At 56.1% G+C, this 21,074-nt stretch overlaps 1 protein-coding gene across 1 annotated transcript; it reads right to left on the reverse strand.

Moving 5' to 3' along the window:
• Positions 1–406: 406 nt before the first annotated feature.
• Positions 407–18,395, reverse strand: LOC144737617 (uncharacterized). Its single transcript, XM_078620380.1, has 4 exons — positions 18,310–18,395; positions 15,114–15,304; positions 13,070–13,255; positions 407–664 (listed from the first exon to the last, which is right to left on the reverse strand). The coding sequence occupies exons 2-4, from the start codon at positions 15,301–15,303 to the stop codon at positions 507–509; spliced, it is 534 nt and encodes a 177-aa protein (XP_078476506.1). The 5' UTR covers position 15,304; positions 18,310–18,395; the 3' UTR covers positions 407–506.
• Positions 18,396–21,074: the final 2,679 nt, after the last annotated feature.

Here is a 21,074-nt window from a genome sequence, read left to right on the forward strand (position 1 = left end):
CAACGTTTGCCGCTGTGTTGACTACGAGCGTCATGCCGGGAACAGCCGATGGGAATCGGCCTTCCAACCCGACCCCTCACAGACACCACAGAGTTACCGTCCGGTAACCACCACCGTCACAGACACCACCATCACCACCACAATGACCACCATCACCACCACCATCACCAGCGTCACCACCATCACCACCATCACCACCACCACCATCGTTACCACCACCATCACCACCACCATCTCCACCGTCACCACCACCATCACCACCACCACCACCGTTACCACCACCATCACCACCATCACCACCACCACCATCGTTACCACCACCATCACCATCTCCACCGTCACCACTACCATCACCACCGTCACCAAAACCATCATCACCACCACCACCACCGTTACCACCGTCACCACCATCACCACCACCATCACCATCATCACCACCACCATCACCACCACCGTTACCACCACCATCACCACTACCATTACCATCACCACCATCACCACCACCATCAAAGGCACGGGACAGGTTTGTAAATGGAGTCAAACTCACCGGAACCACCACCCCCATCATCATCATCATCACCCCCATCACCATCCTCGTATTTAAGCCGACTCCTCTGCCAGATCTCATAGGCCAGGTCATCCTCTTGTTTGACGTGCGATGATCCTGCATGCATGCACACAGAGAGACACAGACAGAGAGAGATAGAGACAGAGAGATGGAGAGAGATGGAGGGAGACTTTTGACTTTTAAACAACTTTTATTGCCGCCAGCAGCAACAGCGTTGGAGGCGATTCCGATATGAAACACACAAAGTCACCAGCAACACAAATAAAAACAAACGATACAAATAGACGCGCTGTGGCGCTAAATGCAGCGTGCACAACACGAAAGCTAAGTCACGTGGTGGTGGTTGTAGTTGTGGTGATTGTGGTGATTGTGGTGGTGGTGGTTGTGGTGGTGGTTGTGGTGATTGTGGTGGTGGTGGTGGTGGTTGTGGTGGTGGTGGTGGTGTGTTTAGGCGGTGGTGGAGGTGGCGGTGGTTGTGGTTGTGGTGGTGGCGGTGGTGGTGGTGGCGGTGGTGGTGGAAGCGGTGGTGGTGGTGGAGGTGGCAGTGGTGGTGGTGGTGGAGGTGGTGGTGGTTGTGGTGATGGTGGTTGTGGTGATTGTGGTGGTGGTGGTTGTGGTGGTGGTGGTTGTGGTGGTGGTGGTGGTTGTGATGGTGGTGGTGGTTGTGGTGATTGTGGTGGTGGTTGTGGTTGTGGTGGTGGTCATCGCGCACGCCACGGTGACGAGCGAGCGCTTCAGAAGGTGAACACCACGAAGGTGCCGTCCACGCTGGTACAGAGAGAGAGGGGCTTGTGAGATGGAGAGAGAGAGAGATGGGGAGAGAGAGAGATGGGGAGAGAGAGAGATGGAGGGAGAGAGAGATATGGGGAGAGACTTTTTTTTGACTTTTAAAGCGTTTTTATTGCCGTGGCAACAATTGTGCCACAGCCACTTTGCATTCCCGGGTTCCCATGGTCGCCGACCACCGTGACATTGTTCCCACATAGTTCGGCCAGAGCCCACCGAGGACGCGAAGAAAACAAAGGAGAAAAAACAGGAAACTTGGCCCGCGTGTCACTTTTGTCGCTCGCGCGCGACGCGTCACCAGTGCAACGCCGAACCAGGTGAACCAATTTGGCAGCTAAGGCCTGTTTCTGACATTGCATTTAGGTGGCATGTAACCACACGATGATCCATCAATTGAAGCCAATCATTAGATTCATGATGCATCATTCATTGAGTCATGCACGAAACAATCAATGATTTAAAACGTATACAAATTGTATGTCAATGATTAGGCTTAAGGCGCATTTTAAGCTGACACAACTTATCAATGAGATAAAAAAAAATACCGAGTGATTCTTGAATCGAATCGTGACAACTCATCAAGACTTTATGGAAGGTAGAATGTAGGTCATTCGGATAAATTATACCACGCAAACTAAGAGACGGGACAGCAAATAGCTAATACAGCACACAGATACATAGCCACCCAATATATTGCATAAAGATTTCATACAGTTTTTTGTTAAAAGATGAATTACCATGAACATTGTGTCTTTGTACTCGTATTAGCCAAGTGATGAGACGAACGAGAATGTGCTACATGAAAAGGTCCGCCCACCACCGCCACTCGCTCGCTGCGCCGCTTCTCACGTGCCGTGCTGTCTCGCGTCTTCACCGCCGTGTCGCGCATCGACGCGCGCGGGTCACTTTTTGGGGCCGTCAGGACGTTGCACACGCTTGCGCCTTTATTTTGCTTTCCGCGCCGTGTCGCCGGGCGCGTCGAGCTGTCGTGCGTGCGTGCGTGGTCTCCTTCTTCGGGGCGTCGGGGTCGCTGCTCGCATCGCGCTTCCTGACCACCGTGCGCGCCGCACTGCACCGTTTTTGACGCCTTCCGTCGGTTCGTCACGCGTTTAGTTGGCGTGCCCCGTTGCTGAGGGGGGGTCAAATTGCAAATTGTGAGTGTTAAGGTGCCGTGCTCGCTGAAGCAGAGGGCTTGGCCGGCCCCCCCCCCCCCCCCCCCCCCCACTTTTCCTGGAACACGGCATACTCGCCCCCCACTTGGGCGTAGTACTCGTGCTCTAGCTTGAATCTCGCTGCCAGCAGACCTCTCGTCATGGCCACTGCCGAGCAGCCCTCGCCTGCGGTTGCTTCACCTTGTAGTTTCTTTTTGCTTGTTTTGTATGTGGCCATTTTAGCCTGCGCCAGGACAAAGTTGGCCAAGCTGTGGCGCTTGTCCACCCTGCGTGGTGTTCCACATACCAGGCTGCTCCTGAAGAAGGGCACTTCTAGCTTGGTAGAGATGGCTCCCAACATCTTGAAGAGTGGTGTTAGTCTTTGGCACTCTACATATTGGTGTGCGAGATCCTCCCTTTGGCCACAAAAGGCGCACGAATCGGACGCTTCTGGGTCGATCTTCCTTACCCACGCCGCCGAAGGCAGTGCCCAATGGGCCAGCCTCCATTGGAGGTGTCCGCTCCGTTTCGCCACTAGGGCCTTGTATAATAATCCCCACTGAGGGGTGACGTCCATCAGTGGGGGAAAGAAGTCCTTCCACTTCGTACACGGCAGGTTTTTGAGGGCTTGACGGTACAGGGTCTTTAAGCAGCAGCTATATATCGCTGCCTTGGAGGCGCCTTTGAGGGCTACGTTCCCGCAGTCCTCAAGCTTAAGCAGCATGCCTGCGTCACACCGCCCGGAGACCTGGACGCAGGCGACATGCAGCTCTGGGAAAGCGGGAAGGGGGGGTTGAGCGATGCCGGTATCCTCTAGTGCAGGGGTCCTCAAACTACGGCCCGCGGGCCACATGCGGCCCGCCGAGGACATTTATCCGGCCCATGGTCACTAATTGGGCTGCGCTGGTGAGCACTAATTGGGCTGCGCTGGTGGGCACTGATTGGGCTGCGCTGGTGGGCACTGATTGGGCTGCGGTGGCGAGCACTGGCCCACTGTTTAAAAAGTTTGAGGACCCCTGCTCTAGTGTGTGTATTTGCAGTTGCAGGGTCTGCGCTGTTCTGAGTGTTCCGCGCAATATCTTCTCCCCGGCCAGCATTGTGCGGAGGCCCGCGGCGTGGCTTATGTCAGCCGCGTTCTTCCACTTTCGGTGGCCGTTGTGGCTTTCCACCAAATCGCCAACTGTTCTTATGCCGGCTGTGGCAAATCGAAGGGCCACCGTCTTTTTTTGTTTCAGCTCTTCGAAGAGGTTATTAAAAACCAGGGGCTCCGTCAGAAAAGCGTTCATGCCGCAATATGGGCTTGCCCTGACCCATCCTAGGCTTTGCCACGCCTCTCCCAGGCTTCGGTAGTATGATGGTAGTCTACTGCAGTCAACCAGGCCGAGGCCCATAAGGAACAGCTCTTTCCCATATCCCATTTGTCCCCCTCCCGTGTCTTAGCAGAGTGAGGGCCAGCGATTTCCACGGTGTTTCCTCCGGGTCATACAGTATGGTCTTCACAGCCTGAAGTCGAAAACACATAATTCTGGCGGCGACGTCTATTAGGCTTTGTCCGCCTTCGTGCGGTGGCAGGTGAAGGACGCCGGGTTTGAGCCAATGTTTGCCTGCCCAGACGAAGGAGTTGAGTGACTTATTTGCTTTGGATATTAACCATCCTGGAGTTGCACGAGGAGATGTGCCCAGGCTTTAAATTTGGCTTCGAGCTTGTCAATTAATTCCGTCCAATTTTTTCCGACTATCTGGGGTTTGCCCAGATATACTCCGGGGCACGAAATCCCGTCGTCCCGCCACTGAACTCCGCCCGGGAGGGGTACGGGTTGCGTGGTGGTTTGTGGCCCAACTCGCAGCGCTGTACACTTTTGCCAGTTCACCTTCGCGCCGGTGGCATTCTCGTAGTCCGTCACTGCGCGGCGCAGCGCGACGACGTCTTCACGGTTATTGATTACTACGCAAATGTCGTCGGCATACGCAGAGAGTTTCACGCTTGCCTTGTCGGGGCCCGGAAACACGAGTCCGGTCAGGGTATTCTTCAACTTTCTGAGGAGCGGTTCTAAGGACAGTGCATATAGGAGCCCTGAGAGGGGGCATCCTTGTCTTACTCCTCTCGTCACCGGGAAGGGGCGACCCAGGAGTTGGTTTATCTTTACGGTGCTATGTATGTCGGTGTACAGGAGTTTGATTTGCGTTATAAAAAACGGTCCAAACCCAAAGGAGAGTAGGAGCTTCTCCAGGTATGCGTGGTCTACCCTATCGTAGGCCTTCTCTTGATCCATGAGTAAGAGTCCCGAGTTTATGTTCTGTATTTCTGCTAAAGATATGATGTTCCGGACTGTGCTTATATTGTTATAAATGCAGCGGCCGGGGATACAGTAGGTTTGCTCTTGCTGTATAATGTGACCCGCTACGGTCTTCAAGCGGTTCGCTATTGCCTTGGCGAATATTTTATAGTCCGTACACAGAAGGGACACTGGCCGCCAATTTTCTATTCTCCAGAGATCTCCCTTCTTGGGCAGCAGCGTTATTACTGCCCTCCTGCAGCTGAACGGCAGTTCTCCCTTCTGTAGACTCTCTGTCAGTACCTTTAGCAGACAGGGGCCGAGTACGTCCCAGAAGGTTGCGTAAAACTCTAATGGGAGAGCTCATCAATCCCTGGGGATTTTCCTCTGGGTAGCCGTGCCATCGCAACACGCAGCTCTCCCAGGGTGATGGGACATTCTAGTTTTTCTCGGTCCTTCTCCTCCAGGGTGGGGCTTCCGTCTAAGAGTTTTTCGGCCGCTTCTTCTTGTGCGTTTCCGCCTTGGAGCAGTTGTGAGTAGAAGCGTGTGGCAGTCTCTCTGATCTGCTCTTCGGCAGTCGTTATTGTGCCCTGCTCAGTCATCAGACTTGAAATGTTATTCTTGTTGCTTGAGGGAGGGTTGTTGCTTTTGTTGTTGTTATTGAATTGAAAAAAGTATTTGGAGGGCGAGTCTGTCTCTGCGAGGTGTTGCATCCTTTTCTTGACGAAAGAGTTGTCCGCTTGTTGGTCGGTGATGGCCCTAAACAGCTGCCGTTTTTCAAGCAGCAGTGACGACCGGCTCTCGTTTTCTTGCGCTCCTCCGCCTGACCCTATTTCTGCCTCGAGCTGTAGTAGTTCGTTCTCCAGGCGCCGCAGCGCCTGGAGAACGGCGGCGCGTTGGCCCGCGAGTTGCATGGAGAGGGCTCTAACTTGTGCTTTGATGGCTTCCCACCATTGTGAGCTGGGACCGGAGGTGTCTTCAGTTTTTCCCCAGTGTTGCCAACAGGTCATGAAGGCTGTTTTGAAATCCTTTTCCTCAAGTTGCGCTACGTCCAGCCGCAGCAGCGCCGTGATCAGGTGGTGGTCGGAGAGGCCCGTCGGTTTTATTCCGCAGTCCCCAAGCAGGTTTATGTTTTCGTCGTTGACGTATATACGATCCAGCCTGGCAAGGCTTATCCTGCCTTGGGGGCTTCCGCGGCACCATGTGTATTGTCGCTGGGTTGGGTGCTGCAGCCTCCATGCGTCTGTGAATCTGAGATTCATATTCTTAGGTGTTTTCGGTAAAGTCACGTAGGTAAAACATTAAAATTAATAAAAGTAAAATAAAATAAAAATCACGACGTTTCGGAGGCAACACAAGCTTCCGTCTTCAGGTGGAACCGTCACAGCCACGACAGCTGTATCAAGTAAATGAGAGATTGCAGGAGCTACCACTCCGTTTATATAATGGTTGAAGAGGGGAAGGGCCAAGTACGGCACACTCCTTATTAATATGGTAAGGTGAGGCCCAAGACCAAGAATAGACTGCAGTCACGAAAGCCCTTGTTATGGAGAGGCACGGCCTTTTGTTGTGCAGTCTATTCTTGGTCTTGGGCCTCACCTTACCATATTAATAAGGAGTGTGCCGTGCACTTGGCCCTTCCCCTCTCCAACCATTATATATACGGAGTGGTAGCTCCTGCAATCTCTCATTTACTTGATACAGCTGTCGTGGCTGTGACGGTTCCACCTGAAGACGGAAGCTTGTGTTGCCTCCGAAACGTCGTGATTTTTATTTTATTTTACTTTTATTAATTTTAATGTTGTACCTACGTGACTTTACCGAAAAAAACCTAAGAATATGAATCCTTGCAGTCACGAAAGCTTCAAATCTAGAATGAATCTGAGATGTTGCAACGTGCTTGCAAGCGGTCGTGCCGACTCAGGTTGCGGCTCAAGGCAGTTGCGGTCGAGTGCCGGGTCAAGGGTGCAATTCCAGTCCCCCCCCCCACGACGACCGCCACGACCCCGTCGGCTTTGCTTGTTTCCAACGTGCTGTGTAGTGCGTTGATGAAGAAAGCTTTCCTCTCCTTGCTCTTGCACGGTGCGTAAACGTTTAGGCACCTGAACTTCAGGTCGTTGTACACGAAATCTACAGGTGTGCTTTTTGAATTTCTTTAAAAGTGATTCTTTCTGGGGCGAATCCTCGTCCAAATAAAATTGCAACCCCTGCCCGATTTTCGTCCCCGTGACTAAAGAAGGAAGGGGCGTTCATGAGATGCTGCCGTTGGCTGCAGAGGGTGGCGTCGAAATGCGTCTCTTGCAGCAGTATTATGTCCACTCTGTTTTCTTCTAGGAGAGAGCGAACGCGGTGCCATCTCTCATCGTCTCTAGCCCCGTTACAGTTGAGGCTCAAAACTTTTATGCCAGAGGTCGTCATCGTTTTCTTTATTTTTCCTTTGTGACGTCGACGTCGTGGGGGGAGCGCACTCCTGAGGGGAGAGGTGTAGTTTCACCTTCTTGGTTCTTTCGGTAAAGTCACGTAGAAGGGAAGTAATAAAATAATAAAAATAAAACATAATAAAATAATTCTCACGACGTTTCGGCCACAACACAAGTAGCCGTCCTCAGGTGAAGACAGGTCTGTCGAGGCGACAGCGTCTAAAAGAAAACACCACCACGCTTGGAGCGTCTATTTAAGCTGGGTTGGAAGGGGGGGGGGAAATGTGCATTGAGAACAAAATCTGCATATCAAGAGGAATTTAGCATATTTATGGGAAATGCAGGAATGCGATTAGTGCTATTTGTGAAATGCTAATCCTGCATAAAGAGGTGTAGTTTTTTTAGTCTTAGCTGCAGTGCATTCAGCCGATAAACTTCCGCCTTGGTGAAACCGTAATTCTCCGGCTTACGCCGTATTTTGCAGGCTATCTTCAGGAAGCCTTCTAGATCGGGGAAGGATAACTCGGGACGAGTCTCCCTACTTTCTGAAGTTCTCCCGGAGGTAGAGGAGGATTTCGTCGGGTTCATACTCCCGCTCTGTTGCTACGCTAGAGTAGCTCCTCTCACCTTCTTGGTTCTTTCGGTAAAGTCATCACGTAGAAGACGTCTTCAGGTGAAGACGTCTTCAGGTGAAGACGGCTGCTTGCGTTGTAGCCGAAACGTCGTGAGAATTATTTTATTATGTTTTATTTTTATTATTTTATTACTTCCCTTCTACGTGACTGTACCGAAAGAACCAAGAAGATGAATCCCTGCAGTCACGAAAACTTTAAATCGAGAATTATTTTATTGTTTTATTTTTATTATTTTATTATTTCCCTTCTACGTGACTTTACCGAAAGAACCAAGAAGAAGAATCCCTGCAGTCACGAAAGCTTTAAATCGAAATATGAAGCCTATTTCGCCATCATCGTCGTCCATCCCCTGAGTGCAACTCATGGCGTCTCCGGAGGGAGGGAGCTGCTGATGTTGCTGCTGCTGATGCTGATGCTGCTGATGCTGCTGCCGCTGCTGCTGGCACCGCTGCTGCGGCGGCGGCGGCATCTGTTCCCGCTGCTGCTGCTGCCGCCTCTGCTGCTCCTGCTGTTGTTGCTGCTGCTGCTGCGCGTTTGCTGCTGTTGTTGTTGCCGCTGCTGCTGCAGCTGCTGCTGCAGCAATGTCTGTTGCTGCTGCTGCTGCTGCTGCGATGTCTGTTGCTGCTGCTGCGATGTCTGCTGCTGCTGCGATGTTTGCTGCTGCTGCTGTGATGTTTGCTGCTGCTGTTGCTGCGATGTCTGCTGCTGCTGTGATGTTTGCTGTTGCTGCTGCTGCTGTGATGTTTGCTGCTGCTGTGATGTTTGCTGTTGCTGCTGTGATGTTTGCTGTTGCTGCTGCTGCTGTGATGTTTGCTGCTGCTGCTGCTGCTGTGATGTTTGCTGTTGCTGCTGCTGCTGTGATGTTTGCTGCTGCTGTGATGTTTGCTGCTGCTGCGATGTTTGCTGCTGCTGCTGCTGTGATGTTTGCTGCTGCTGCTGCTGCTGTGATGTTTGCTGTTGCTGCTGCTGCTGTGATGTTTGCTGCTGCTGCTGTGATGTTTGCTGTTGCTGCTGCTGCTGTGATGTTTGCTGCTGCTGCTGTGATGTTTGCTGCTGCTGCTGTGATGTTTGCTGTTGCTGCTGCTGCTGTGATGTTTGCTGCTGCTGTGATGTTTGCTGCTGCTGCGATGTTTGCTGCTGCTGCTGCTGTGATGTTTGCTGCTGCTGCTGCTGTGATGTTTGCTGTTGCTGCTGCTGCTGTGATGTTTGCTGCTGCTGCTGTGATGTTTGCTGTTGCTGCTGCTGCTGTGATGTTTGCTGCTGCTGCTGTGATGTTTGCTGTTGCTGCTGCTGCTGTGATGTTTGCTGCTGCTGTGATGTTTGCTGCTGCTGCGATGTTTGCTGCTGCTGCAATGTTTGCTGTTGCTGCTGCTGCTGCGATGTTTGCTGCTGCTGCTGTGATGTTTGCTGCTGCTGTGATGTTTGCTGCTGGTGTGATGTTTGCTGCTGCTGCTGGTGTGATGTTTGCTGCTGCTGCTGCTGCTGCTGTGATGTTTGCTGTTGCTGCTGCTGTGATGTTTGCTGTTGCTGCTGCTGCTGTGATGTTTGCTGCTGCTGCTGCTGTGATGTTTGCTGCTGCTGCTGTGATGTTTGCTGTTGCTGCTGCTGTTGCGATGTTTGCTGTTGCTGCTGCTGCTGCGATGTTTGCTGCTGCTGCTGCGATGTTTGCTGCTGCTGCTGCTGCTGCTGTGATGTTTGCTGCTGCTGCTGCTGTGATGTTTGCTGCTGCTGCTGTGATGTTTGCTGTTGCTGCTGCTGTTGCGATGTTTGCTGCTGCTGCTGTGATGTTTGCTGCTGCTGTGATGTTTGCTGCTGCTGTGATGTTTGTTGCTGCTGCTGCTGTGATGTTTGCTGCTGCTGCTGTGATGTTTGCTGTTGCTGCTGCTGTTGCGATGTTTGCTGTTGCTCCTGCTGCTGCGATGTTTGCTGCTGCTGCTGCGATGTTTGCTGCTGCTGCTGCTGCGATGTTTGCTGTTGCTGCTGCTGCTGTGATGTATGCTGCTGCTGCTGCTGTGATGTTTGCTGCTGCTGCTGTGATGTTTGCTGCTGCTGCTGTGATGTTTGCTGCTGCTGCTGCTGTGATGTTTGCTGTTGCTGCTGCTGTGATGTTTTGCTGTTGCTGCTGCTGCTGTGATGTTTGCGGTTGCTGCTGCTGCTGTGATGTTTGCTGCTGCTGTGATGTTTGCTGTTGCTGCTGCTGCTGCTGTGATGTTTGCTGCTGCTGCTGCTGCTGCTGTGATGTTTGCTGTTGCTGCTGCTGCTGTGATGTTTGCTGTTGCTGCTGCTGTGATGTTTGCTGTTGCTGCTGCTGTGATGTTTGCTGTTGCTGCTGCTGTGATGTTTTGCTGTTGCTGCTGCTGCTGTGATGTTTGCTGCTGCTGCTGCTGTGATGTTTGCTGCTGCTGCTGTGATGTTTGCTGTTGCTGCTGCTGCTGTGATGTTTGCTGTTGCTGCTGCTGCTGTGATGTTTGCTGTTGCTGCTGCTGTGATGTTTGCTGTTGCTGCTGCTGTGATGTTTGCTGTTGCTGCTGTGATGTTTGCTGCTGCTGCTGTGATGTTTGCTGCTGCAGCTGCTGCTGTGATGTTTGCTGTTGCTGCTGTGATGTTTGCTGCTGCTGCTGTGATGTTTGCTGCTGCAACTGCTGCTGTGATGTTTGCTGTTGCTGCTGTGATGTTTGCTGCTGCAGCTGCTGCTGTGATGTTTGCTGCTGCTGCTGTGATGTTTGCTGCTGCTGCTGCTGTGATGTTTGCTGCTGCTGCTGCTGCGATGTCTGCTGCTGCTGTGATGTTTGCTGCTGCTGCTGCTGCTGCGATGTCTGCTGCTGCTGCGATGTTTGCTGCTGCTGCTGCGATGTCTGCTGCTGCTGCTGCTGTTGTTGCTGCGATGTCTGCTGCTGCTGCTGCAATGTCTGCTGCTGCTGCTGCTGCGATGTCTGCTGCTGCTGCGATGTCTGCTGCTGCTGCTGTTGTTGCTGCGATGTCTGCTGCTGCTGCGATGTCTGCTGCTGCTACTGCGGCTTTTGCTGCTGCTGCTGCTGCTGCTTTTTCTCTTTCGGGCAGTTTCTGCGGGTGTGCCCCGCACCGCCACATCCGTAGCATCGTGGCATCGCCGACGAGGCAAACACCGTGTAGGCGTGTCCCTCAATGGTGTATTTCATTGTCACGTCTAGGTCGGTTTTGCCGTCCTTAGGCATTATATATACTTGGCGCTGCAGGGATTTTACGTGCGCCAATCTCGGATTCTTCGTTTTCAGTGGCAGCATTGTTATGCTCGAAACCACTGTTCCGAATCGCTCAAGGTCTTTCTTTAGGATCGTACCTTTGAGGAACGGGGGGGGGGGGGGGGGGGGGGGCTCCAGAGAGGAGCACCCTGATGGCCGGCGTTGCGAGCGGGGTGCACTGCACAAGCTGGTCTTCGATGACGATGCCGGTCACCACCAGATGAATCCATTGCTCTTTGCGAGGCTTTCCAGCCTGGGGTATTGCTCCATGGTGGACATGGCAGCAGTAATCCCAGGCTGCGATGAAGAAACCAAAATAAATAAGCGCTAGAGGGGAAAGGTAGAGGAGTAGAAAGGTTCTAAGAAAAGGATGATGATAGAAGATAATTTTCGTAAAAACTCTCACTCTAGGCCGGGCTCAGGCATTCACCTGAGCACAGGCCTCCGTCCGCACACGTGTAGGAGCAGTAGCAACCAGTTGGTGCGACCGCACCCTACGGTGGCAGAGAGAGAGATGGGGAGAGAGAGAGATGGGGAGAGAGAGCGATGGGGAGAGAGAGATGGGGAGAGAGAGAGATGGGGAGAATGAGAGATGGGGAGAGAGAGAGATGGGGAGAGAGAGAGATGGGGAGAGAGAGAGATGGGGAGAGAGAGAGATGGGGAGAGAGAGAGATGGGGAGAGAGAGAGATGGGGAGAGAGAGCGATGGGGAGAGAGAGAGATGGGGAGAGAGAGAGATGGGGGGAGAGAGAGATGGGGGAGAGAGAGAGATGGGGAGAGAGAGAGATGGGGAGAGAGAGATGGGGAGAGAGAGATGGGGAGAGAGAGAGAGATGGGGACAGAGAGAGATGGGGAGAGAGAGAGATGGGGAGAGAGAGATGGGAAGAGAGAGCGATGGGGAGAGAGAGAGATGGGGAGAGAGAGAGATGGGGAGAGAGAGATGGGGAGAGAGAGCGATGGGGAGAGAGAGCGATGGGGAGAGAGAGCGATGGGGAGAGAGAGAGATGGGGAGAGAGAGAGATGGGGAGAGAGAGAGATGGGGAGAGAGAGAGATGGGGAGAGAGAGCGATGGGGAGAGAGAGAGATGGGGAGAGAGAGAGATGGGGAGAGAGAGCGATGGGGAGAGAGAGAGATGGGGAGAGAGAGCGATGGGGAGAGAGAGAGATGGGGAGAGAGAGCGATGGGGAGAGAGAGCGATGGGGAGAGAGAGATGGGGAGAGAGAGAGATGGGGAGAGAGAGAGATGGGGAGAGAGAGAGATGGGGAGAGAGAGCGATGGGGAGAGAGAGCGATGGGGAGAGAGATGGGGAGAGAGAGCGATGGGGAGAGAGAGATGGGGAGAGAGAGATGGGGAGAGAGAGAGATGGGGAGAGAGAGAGATGGGGAGAGAGAGAGATGGGGAGAGAGAGAGATGGGGAGAGAGAGATGGGGAGAGAGAGATGGGGACAGAGAGAGATGGGGAGAGAGAGAGATGGGGAGAGAGAGAGATGGGGAGAGAGAGCGATGGGGAGAGAGAGCGATGGGGAGAGAGATGGGGAGAGAGAGAGATGGGGAGAGACTTTTTTTTTACTTTTCAACAACTTTTATTGCCGCCAGCAGCAAAAGCACCGGAGGCGATTTCAATATGAAATACAGTCACCAGCAAACTAAAAAAAACAAACGTTACATATCGTTGCAAATCCACGTGCTGTGGTGCTGGAAGTACCGCACACAATACAAAAAAAAAATAGAGATGGGGAGAGAGAGAGACCATGCTACTGCCGTAACCATGTGTGTGTTGTGTACGCATCCGTGAAGGTGTGCAGAGCGATGTCGCAGTGGTTAGCGCGAGGAGAGCGCAAACAATGACAGAGAGAGACAGAGACACAGACAGAGATACAGAGAGAGACACAGACTGAGACACAGACAGACACACAGACAGACAGATACAGAGAGAGACACAGACAGAGAGACACGGAGAGACACGGAGAGAGACACGGAGAGACAGACACTCACAGAGCCCTCGCTCGCTCACCATCATCAGAGTCATCCATCTCCACCTTCACCCGGGGCCACCTCTCCTCCTCCTCCACCTCCTCCTCCTCCTGCTGCTGCATCTCCTCCTCATCCTCCAGCTCTTCCCGCTTGATGATGAACGGCTCCACGGGCAGAGAGAAAGCCTCCTCCTCCTCCATCTCCTCCATCTCCTCCATCATGTCGCCTGGGTCAAGCGGAATTCAGCGCAGCGGAGAGAGAGAGAGAGAGGCAGATGTCGCAAACGGGTTTTGATTCCTTACCCGTACCCGGCCGCACCAGGGTCGCAAACGGGTACCCGTACCCGTACCCGGCCGTACCCGTACCCGTACCCGGCCGTACCCGTACCCGTACCCGGCCGTACCCGTACCCTACCCGTACCCGGCCGGGTACGGGTAGGGTACGGGTATCGGGTACCCGATTGCGACCTCTGGGATGAAGCCATGTTGCAGGCGCGGGTGGGTTGATTCTAGGAACTTGAATTGTGAGAAGAGACAAGACGTTGGGAAATGAGTGAGAAACGGTGACTCACCAGTGACTCACGGCCTACCCGTACCCGTACCCGCACCAGGGTCGCAAACAACTGCCCGATACCCGTACCCGGCCGGGTACGGGTACGGGTATCGGGTACCCGGTTGCGACCTCTGGAGGGAGGGACCCAGAATGAGAGTCTTGAATTAAAACCGCGGGGTGGAGAGATCCGATGGCCTACGCGGCTCGCCTGTCGTAGGGGCAGCGGTCAACACGAAGCTTGTTGGCACCAGGGGGAGCGGCAATTTTATCACGTGGGGAGGGCGGGGGGGGGCGGGGGGGCGGGGGGGGAGGGCGGGGGAGGGGCGGGGGGGCGGGGGGGGCAGGGTGGGGGAGGGGTCATCATTGGGTTTTTCCGCCTTTTCAAAGAAGCTTTCCGGCGACGTTTGGCAGTGCTGAGTCTATGACAGTGTTGAGTCTATGACAGTGTTGAGTCTATGACAGTGTTGAGTCTATGGTGCAGTGTTGAGTCTATGACAGTGCTGAGTCTATGACAGTGTTGAGTCTATGGTGCAGTGTTGAGTCTATGGCAGTGTTGAGTCTATGGTGCAGTGTTGAGTCTATGGCAGTGCTGAGTCTATGGTGCAGTGTTGAGTCTATGGCAGTGTTGAGTCTATGGCAGTGTTGAGTCTATGGCAGTGTTGAGTCTATGGCAGTGTTGAGTCTATGGTGCAGTGTTGAGTCTATGGCAGTGTTGAGTCTATGGCAGTGTTGAGTCTATGGCAGTGTTGAGTCTATGGTGCAGTGTTGAGTCTATGGCAGTGTTGAGTCTATGGTGCAGTGTTGAGTCTATGGCAGTGCTGAGTCTATGGTGCAGTGTTGAGTCTATGGCAGTGTTGAGTCTATGGCAGTGTTGAGTCTATGGCAGTGTTGAGTCTATGGCAGTGTTGAGTCTATGGTGCAGTGTTGAGTCTATGGCAGTGTTGAGTCTATGGCAGTGTTGAGTCTATGGCAGTGTTGAGTCTATGGCAGTGTTGAGTCTATGACAGTGTTGAGTCTATGACAGTGTTGAGTCTATGGGTGGCAGTGTTGAGTCTATTGGTGACAGTGCTGAGTCTATGGGTGGCAGTGTTGAGTCTATGGCAGTGTTGAGTCTATGGCAGTGTTGAGTATATGGCCAGTGTTGAGTCTATGACAGTGTTGAGTCTATGGGTGGCAGTGTTGAGTCTATGGCAGTGTTGAGTCTATGACAGTGTTGAGTCTATGGGTGGCAGTGTTGAGTCTATGGCAGTGTTGAGTCTATGGCCAGTGTTGAGTCTATGACAGTGTTGAGTCTATGGGTGGCAGTGTTGAGTCTATGACAGTGTTGAGTCTATGACAGTGTTGAGTCTATGGCCAGTGTTGAGTCTATGACAGTGTTGAGTCTATGGGTGGCAGTGTTGAGTCTATGGGCAGTGCTGAGTCTATGACAGTGTTGAGTCTATGGGTGACAGTGTTGAGTCTATGACAGTGCTGAGTCTATGGGGCAGTGCTGAGTCTATGGGTGACAGTGCTGAGTCTGTGGGTGGTCTCACCCCTCTCTGTGTCTCCCTCTGCGCTCCGTGAGTCTCCTCTGTGAGACATCTCACGGTCCCAGCGGCCCCCTACAGCTCCACGCTGGACGGGCGACGGAGATGATGATGATGATGATGGAGTCCCCTCCTCCTCCTCCTGCTCTTCACGCGTCGACCACGACGGAGAGGGTCGAGGTGGAGCCGCGTTCATCCTGTTGGGGGAGGGGCGAGGGGGGGTGGTGGTGGTGTTGGTGGTGGTGGAGGTGGGGTGGTGGTGGGGGGGGAGGTGATGGAGGAGAAGGGGGGGGGGGGGAGGAGGGGGGGGCGGGAGTGAAACACGGGGTGTCAATGATGCCGGAAACTCCACGTGAATTTCACCATCATCACCATCATCACCATCATCATCACCATCATCACCACCATCACCATCATCATCACCATCATCACCACCATCATCACCACCATCATCACCACCATCACCATCATCACCACCATCCAACACCATTCACCACCATCACCACCATCCACCACCATTCACCACCATTCACCACCATCCACCACCATTCACCACCACCATCAACACCACCACCATCACCACCATCCACCACCATTCACCACCATCACCACCATCCACCATCACCACCATTCACCATCACCACCATCACCACCATCCACTATCATCACCATCATCACCATCATCACCACCACCCCCACCACCCCCACCACCACCACCCCCCCCCCCCCACCACCACCTCCCCCCCCCCCCACCACCACCACCACCACCTCCACCACCACCCCCCCACCACCACCACCCCCCGACCACCACCCCCCACCACCACCACCACCCCCCCCCCACCACCACCACCCCCCCCCCCCCACCACCTCCACCCCTACCCCACCACCACCATTACCACCACCACCACAACCACCCCCCACCAGAACCCCCACCACCACCACCACCACCACCCCCACCCCCCACCCCCACCCCACCCCCACCACCACCCCCACCCCCACCACCACCTCCACCACCACCTCCACCGCCACCCCCCACCCCCACCACCACCTCCACCACCACCCCCACCACCTCCCCACCACCCCACCCGCCACCCCCACCACCACCCCCCCCCGCCACCCCCACCCACCACCCCCCCCACCACCACCCCCCCCACCCACCCCCCCACCACCACCCCCCCCCACCACCCACCACCCCCCCCACCACCACCACCCCCCCCCACCACCACCACCCCCCCAACCACCCCCACCACCACCACCACCTCCCCCCACCACCACCACCACCACCACCCCCCCCCCCCACCACCACCACCACCTCCCCCCCCCCACCACCACCACCACCTCCCCCCCCACCACCACCCACCACCCCCCCCACCACCACCACCCCCCCACCACCCCCCCCCCCACCACCACCACCACCTCCCCCCACCACCACCACCACCTCCCCCCCACCACCACCCCCACCACCACCACCTCCACCCACCACCACCACCTCCACCACCACCCCCACCACCTCCACCACCACCACCACCACCCCCACCACCACCACCTCCACCCCCCCCCCCCACCACCTCCACCCCCCCCACCACCACCTCCCCCACCACCACCTCCACCCCCCCCCCCACCACCACCCCCACCACCCCCCCCCCCACCACCACCCCCACCACCACCACCACCCCCCACCACCTCCACCCCCCCCACCACCACCACCACCACCACCCCCCACCACCACCACCACCACCCCCACCACCACCACCACCTCCCCCCACCACCACCTCCACCCACCACCACCACCCCCACCACCCGCCCCACCACCACCCCCCCCCCCCCACCTCCACCACCCCCCCCCCCACCTCCACCACCACCACCCCCCACCACCCCCCCCTCCCCCACCACCACCTCCACCCACCACCACCACCCCCACCACCACCACCACCTCCCCCACCACCACCTCCACCCACCACCACCACCACCCGCCCCACCACCACCCCCCCCCCCCACCTCCACCACCACCCCCCCCCCACCTCCACCACCACCACACCCACCACCCCCCCCCCTCCCCCACCACCACCGTCCACCCACCACCACCACCTCCACCACCCACCACCACCTCCACCACCACCACCACCACCTCCCCCCCACCACCACCACCACCACAACCACCACCTCCACCCACCACCACCACCACAACCACCACCTCCACCCACCACCACCACCTCCACCACCACCTCCACCACCCCCCACACCCCCATCCCGTACCTCCACCCGAGTGCCGCCTTCAGGAGCTGTAACAACAGAAGCAGCAGCAGCAGCAGCAGCAACAGCAGCAGCAGTACCTGTAGCAGCAGCAGCAGCAGCTGTAGCAGCAGCAGCAGGAGCTGTAGCAGCTGTAGCAGCAGCAGCTGTAGCAGCAGCAACAGAAGCAGCAGCAGCTGTAGCAGCAGCAGCTGTAGCAGCAGCAGCAGCAGGAGCTGTAGCAGCTGTAGCAGCAGTACCTGTAGCAGCAGCAGCAGCTGTAGCAGCAGCAACAGAAGCAGCAGCAGCTGTAGCAGCAGTACCTGTAGCAGCAGCAGCAGCTGTAGCAGCAGCAACAGAAGCAGCAGCAGCTGTAGCAGTACCTGTAGCAGCAAGCAGCAGCTGTAGCAGCAGCAGCAGCAGCAGCTGTAGCAGTACCTGTAGCAGCAGCAGCAGCTGTAGCAGCAGCAGCAGGAGCTGTAGCAGCAGCAGCAGCAGCAGCTGTAGCAGCAGCAGCAGCTGTAGCAGTACCTGTAGCAGCAGCAGCAGCTGTAGCAGCAGCAGCAGGAGCTGTAGCAGCAGCAGCAGCAGCTGTAGCAGTACCTGTAGCAGCAGCAGCAGCAGCTGTAGCAGCAGCAGCAGCTGTAGCAGTACCTGTAGCAGCAGCAGCAGCAGCTTGTAGCAGCAGCAGCAGCAGCTGTAGCAGCAGCAGCAGCAGCTGTAGCAGCAGCAGCAGCTGTAGCAGCAGCAGCAGGAGCTGTAGCAGCTGTAGCAGCAGCAGCAGGAGCTGTAGCAGCAGCAGCAGCAGCTGTAGCAGTACCTGTAGCAGCAGCAGCAGCAGCTGTAGCAGCAGCAGCAGCTGTAGCAGCAGCAGCAGCAGCAGCAGCTGTAGCAGCAGCAGCTGTAGCAGTACCTGTAGCAGCAGCAGCAGCAGCAGCTGTAGCAGCAGCAGCAGCAGCTGTAGCAGTACCTGTAGCAGCAGCAGCTGTAGCAGGAGCTGTAGCAGCTGTAGCAGCAGCAGGAGCAGTAAGAGCAGAGGGGGCCCCGACTATGAATGGCGCCGATTTACCAGGGAATCGATTACTTTGCCTGTCGATTCCGCGACACAAAGTCGAGCGAGTTCGATTCCTCGATTCCGCACGTGTTGAATAATGAAATCGGTGGGCGCGTCACGCGCTGGTGAAGAATCGATGGTGGTGGTTGTGGTGGTGGTTGTGGTGGTGGAGGTGGTGGTTGTGGTGGTGGTTGTGGTGGTGGAGGTGGTGGTTGTGGTGGTGGTTGTGGGTGGGGGTTGTGGTGGTGGTGGGTTGTGGTGGGGGTTGTGGTGGTGGTGGTTGTGGTGGTGGTTGTGGTGGGGGTTGTGGTGGTTGTGGTGGGGGTTGTGGTGGTGGTGGTTGTGGTGGTGGTTGTGGTGGTGGAGGTGGTGGTTGTGGTGGTGGTTGTGGTGGTGGAGGTGGTGGTTGTGGTGGTGGTTGTGGTGGGGGTTGTGGTGGTGGTGGTGGTTGTGGTGGGGGTTGTGGTGGTGGTGGTTGTGGTGGTGGTTGTGGTGGGGGGTTGTGGTGGTTGTGGTGGGGGTTGTGGTGGTGGTGGTTGTGGTGGAGGTGGTGGTTGTGGTGGTGGTTGTGGTGGGGGTTGTGGTGGTGGTGGTTGTGGTGGGGGTTGTGGTGGGGGTTGTGGTGGTGGTGGTGGTGGTTGTGGTGGAGGTGGTGGTTGTGGTGGTGGTTGTGGTGGGGGTTGTGGTGGTGGTTGTGGTGGGGGGTTGTGGTGGTGGTTGTGGTGGTGGTTGTGGTGGTGGTGGTGGTGGTTGTGGTGGTGGTGGTGGAGGTGGTGGTTGTGGTGGTGGTTGTGGTGGGGGTTGTGGTGGTGGTGGTTGTGGGGGGGGTTGTGGTGGTGGTTGTGGTGGAGGTGGTGGTTGTGGTGGTGGTTGTGGTGGGGGGTTGTGGTGGTGGTGGTTGTGGTGGGGGTTGTGGTGGGGGTTTGTGGGTGGGTGGTGGTGGTGGTTGTGGTGGAGGTGGTGGTTGTGGTGGTTGTGGTGGGGGGTTGTGGTGGTGGTTGTGGTGGGGGTTGTGGTGGGGGTTGTGGTGGTGGTTGTGGGGTGGTGGTTGTGGTGGTTGTGGTTGTGGTGGTGGTGGTGTTGGTGGTGGTTGTGGTGGTGGAGGTGGTGGTGGTGGTTGTGGTGGGGGTTGTGGTGGTGGTTGTGGTGGGGGTTGTGGTGGTGGTGGTTGTGGTGGGGGGTTGTGGTGGGGGTTGTGGTGGTGGTTGTGGTGGTGGTGGTTGTGGTGGGGGTTGTGGTTGTGGTGGGGGTTGTGGTGGAGGTGGTGGTTGTGGTGGTGGTTGTTGTGGTGGTGGTGGTTGTGGTGGTGGTGGTGGTGGTGGGTTGTGGTGGTGGAGGTGGTGGTGGTGGTTGTGGTGGTGGTTGTGGTGGTGGTTGTGGTGGAGGTGGTGGTTGTGGTGGTGGTTGTGGTGGGGGTTGTGGTGGTGGTTGTGGTGGGGGTTGTGGTGGTGGTTGTGGTGGGGGTTGTGGTGGTGGTGGTGGTTGTGGTGGTTGTGGTGGTGGTTGTGGTGGTGGTTGTGGTGGTGGTTGTGGTGGTGGTGGAGGTGGTGGTTGTGGTGGTGGTTGTGGTGGGGGTTGTGGTGGTGGTTGTGGTGGGGGTTGTGGTGGTGGTTGTGGTGGTGGTTGTGGTGGTGGTTGTGGTGGTGGTGGTGGTGGTGGTTGTGGTGGTGGTTGTGGTGGGGGTTGTGGTGGTGGTGGTTGTGGTGGGGGTTGTGGTGGTTGTGGTGGGGGTTGTGGTGGGGGTTGTGGTGGTGGTGGTGGTTGTGGTGGTGGTTGTGGTGGGGGTTGTGGTTGTGGGGGTTGTGGTGGAGGTGGTGGTTGTGGTGGTGGTTGTTGTGGTGGTGGTGGTTGTGGTGGTGGTGGTGGAGGTGGTGGTGGTGGTTGTGGTGGTGGTTGTGGTGGTGGTTGTGGTGGAGGTGGTGGTTGTGGTGGTGGTTGTGGTGGGGGTTGTGGTGGTGGTTGTGGTGGGGGTTGTGGTGGTGGTTGTGGTGGGGGTTGTGGTGGTGGTGGTGGTGGTTGTGGTGGTTGTGGTGGTGGGGGTTGTGGTGGTGGTTGTGGTGGTGGTTGTGGTGGTGGTGGAGGTGGTGGTTGTGGTGGTGGTTGTGGTGAGGGTTGTGGTGGTGGTTGTGGTGGGGGGTTGTGGTGGTGGTTGTGGTGGTGGTTGTGGTGGTGGTGGTTGTGGTGGTGGTTGTGGTGGGGGTTGTGGTGGTGGTGGTTGTGGTGGGGGTTGTGGTGGTTGTGGTGGGGGTTGTGGTGGGGGTTGTGGTGGTGGTTGTGGTGGTTGTGGTGGTGGTTGTGGTGGGGGTTGTGGTTGTGGTGGGGGTTGTGGTGGAGGTGGTGGTTGTGGTGGTGGTTGTTGGGGTGGTGGTGGTGGAGGTGGTGGTTGTGGTGGTGGTTGTGGTGGGGGTTGTGGTGGTGGTTGTGGTGGGGGTTGTGGTGGTGGTTGTGGTGGGGGTTGTGGTGGTTGTGGTGGTTGTGGTGGTGGGGGTTGTAGTGGTGGTAGTGGTGGTGGTTGTGGTGGTTGTGGTGGTGGTTGTGGTGGTGGAGGTGGTGGTTGTGGTGGTGGTTGTGGTGGGGGTTGTGGTGGTGGTTGTGGTGGGGGTTGTGGTGGTGGTTGTGGTGGTGGTAGTGGTGGTGGTTGTGGTGGTGGGGGTTGTGGTGGTGGTTGTGGTGGTGGTGGT

The sequence above is a fragment of the Lampetra planeri genome, chromosome 72 (genome assembly GCF_965212315.1).
Source record: "Lampetra planeri chromosome 72, kcLamPlan1.2.h2, whole genome shotgun sequence".
Lineage (NCBI taxonomy): Eukaryota > Metazoa > Chordata > Hyperoartia > Petromyzontiformes > Petromyzontidae > Lampetra > Lampetra planeri.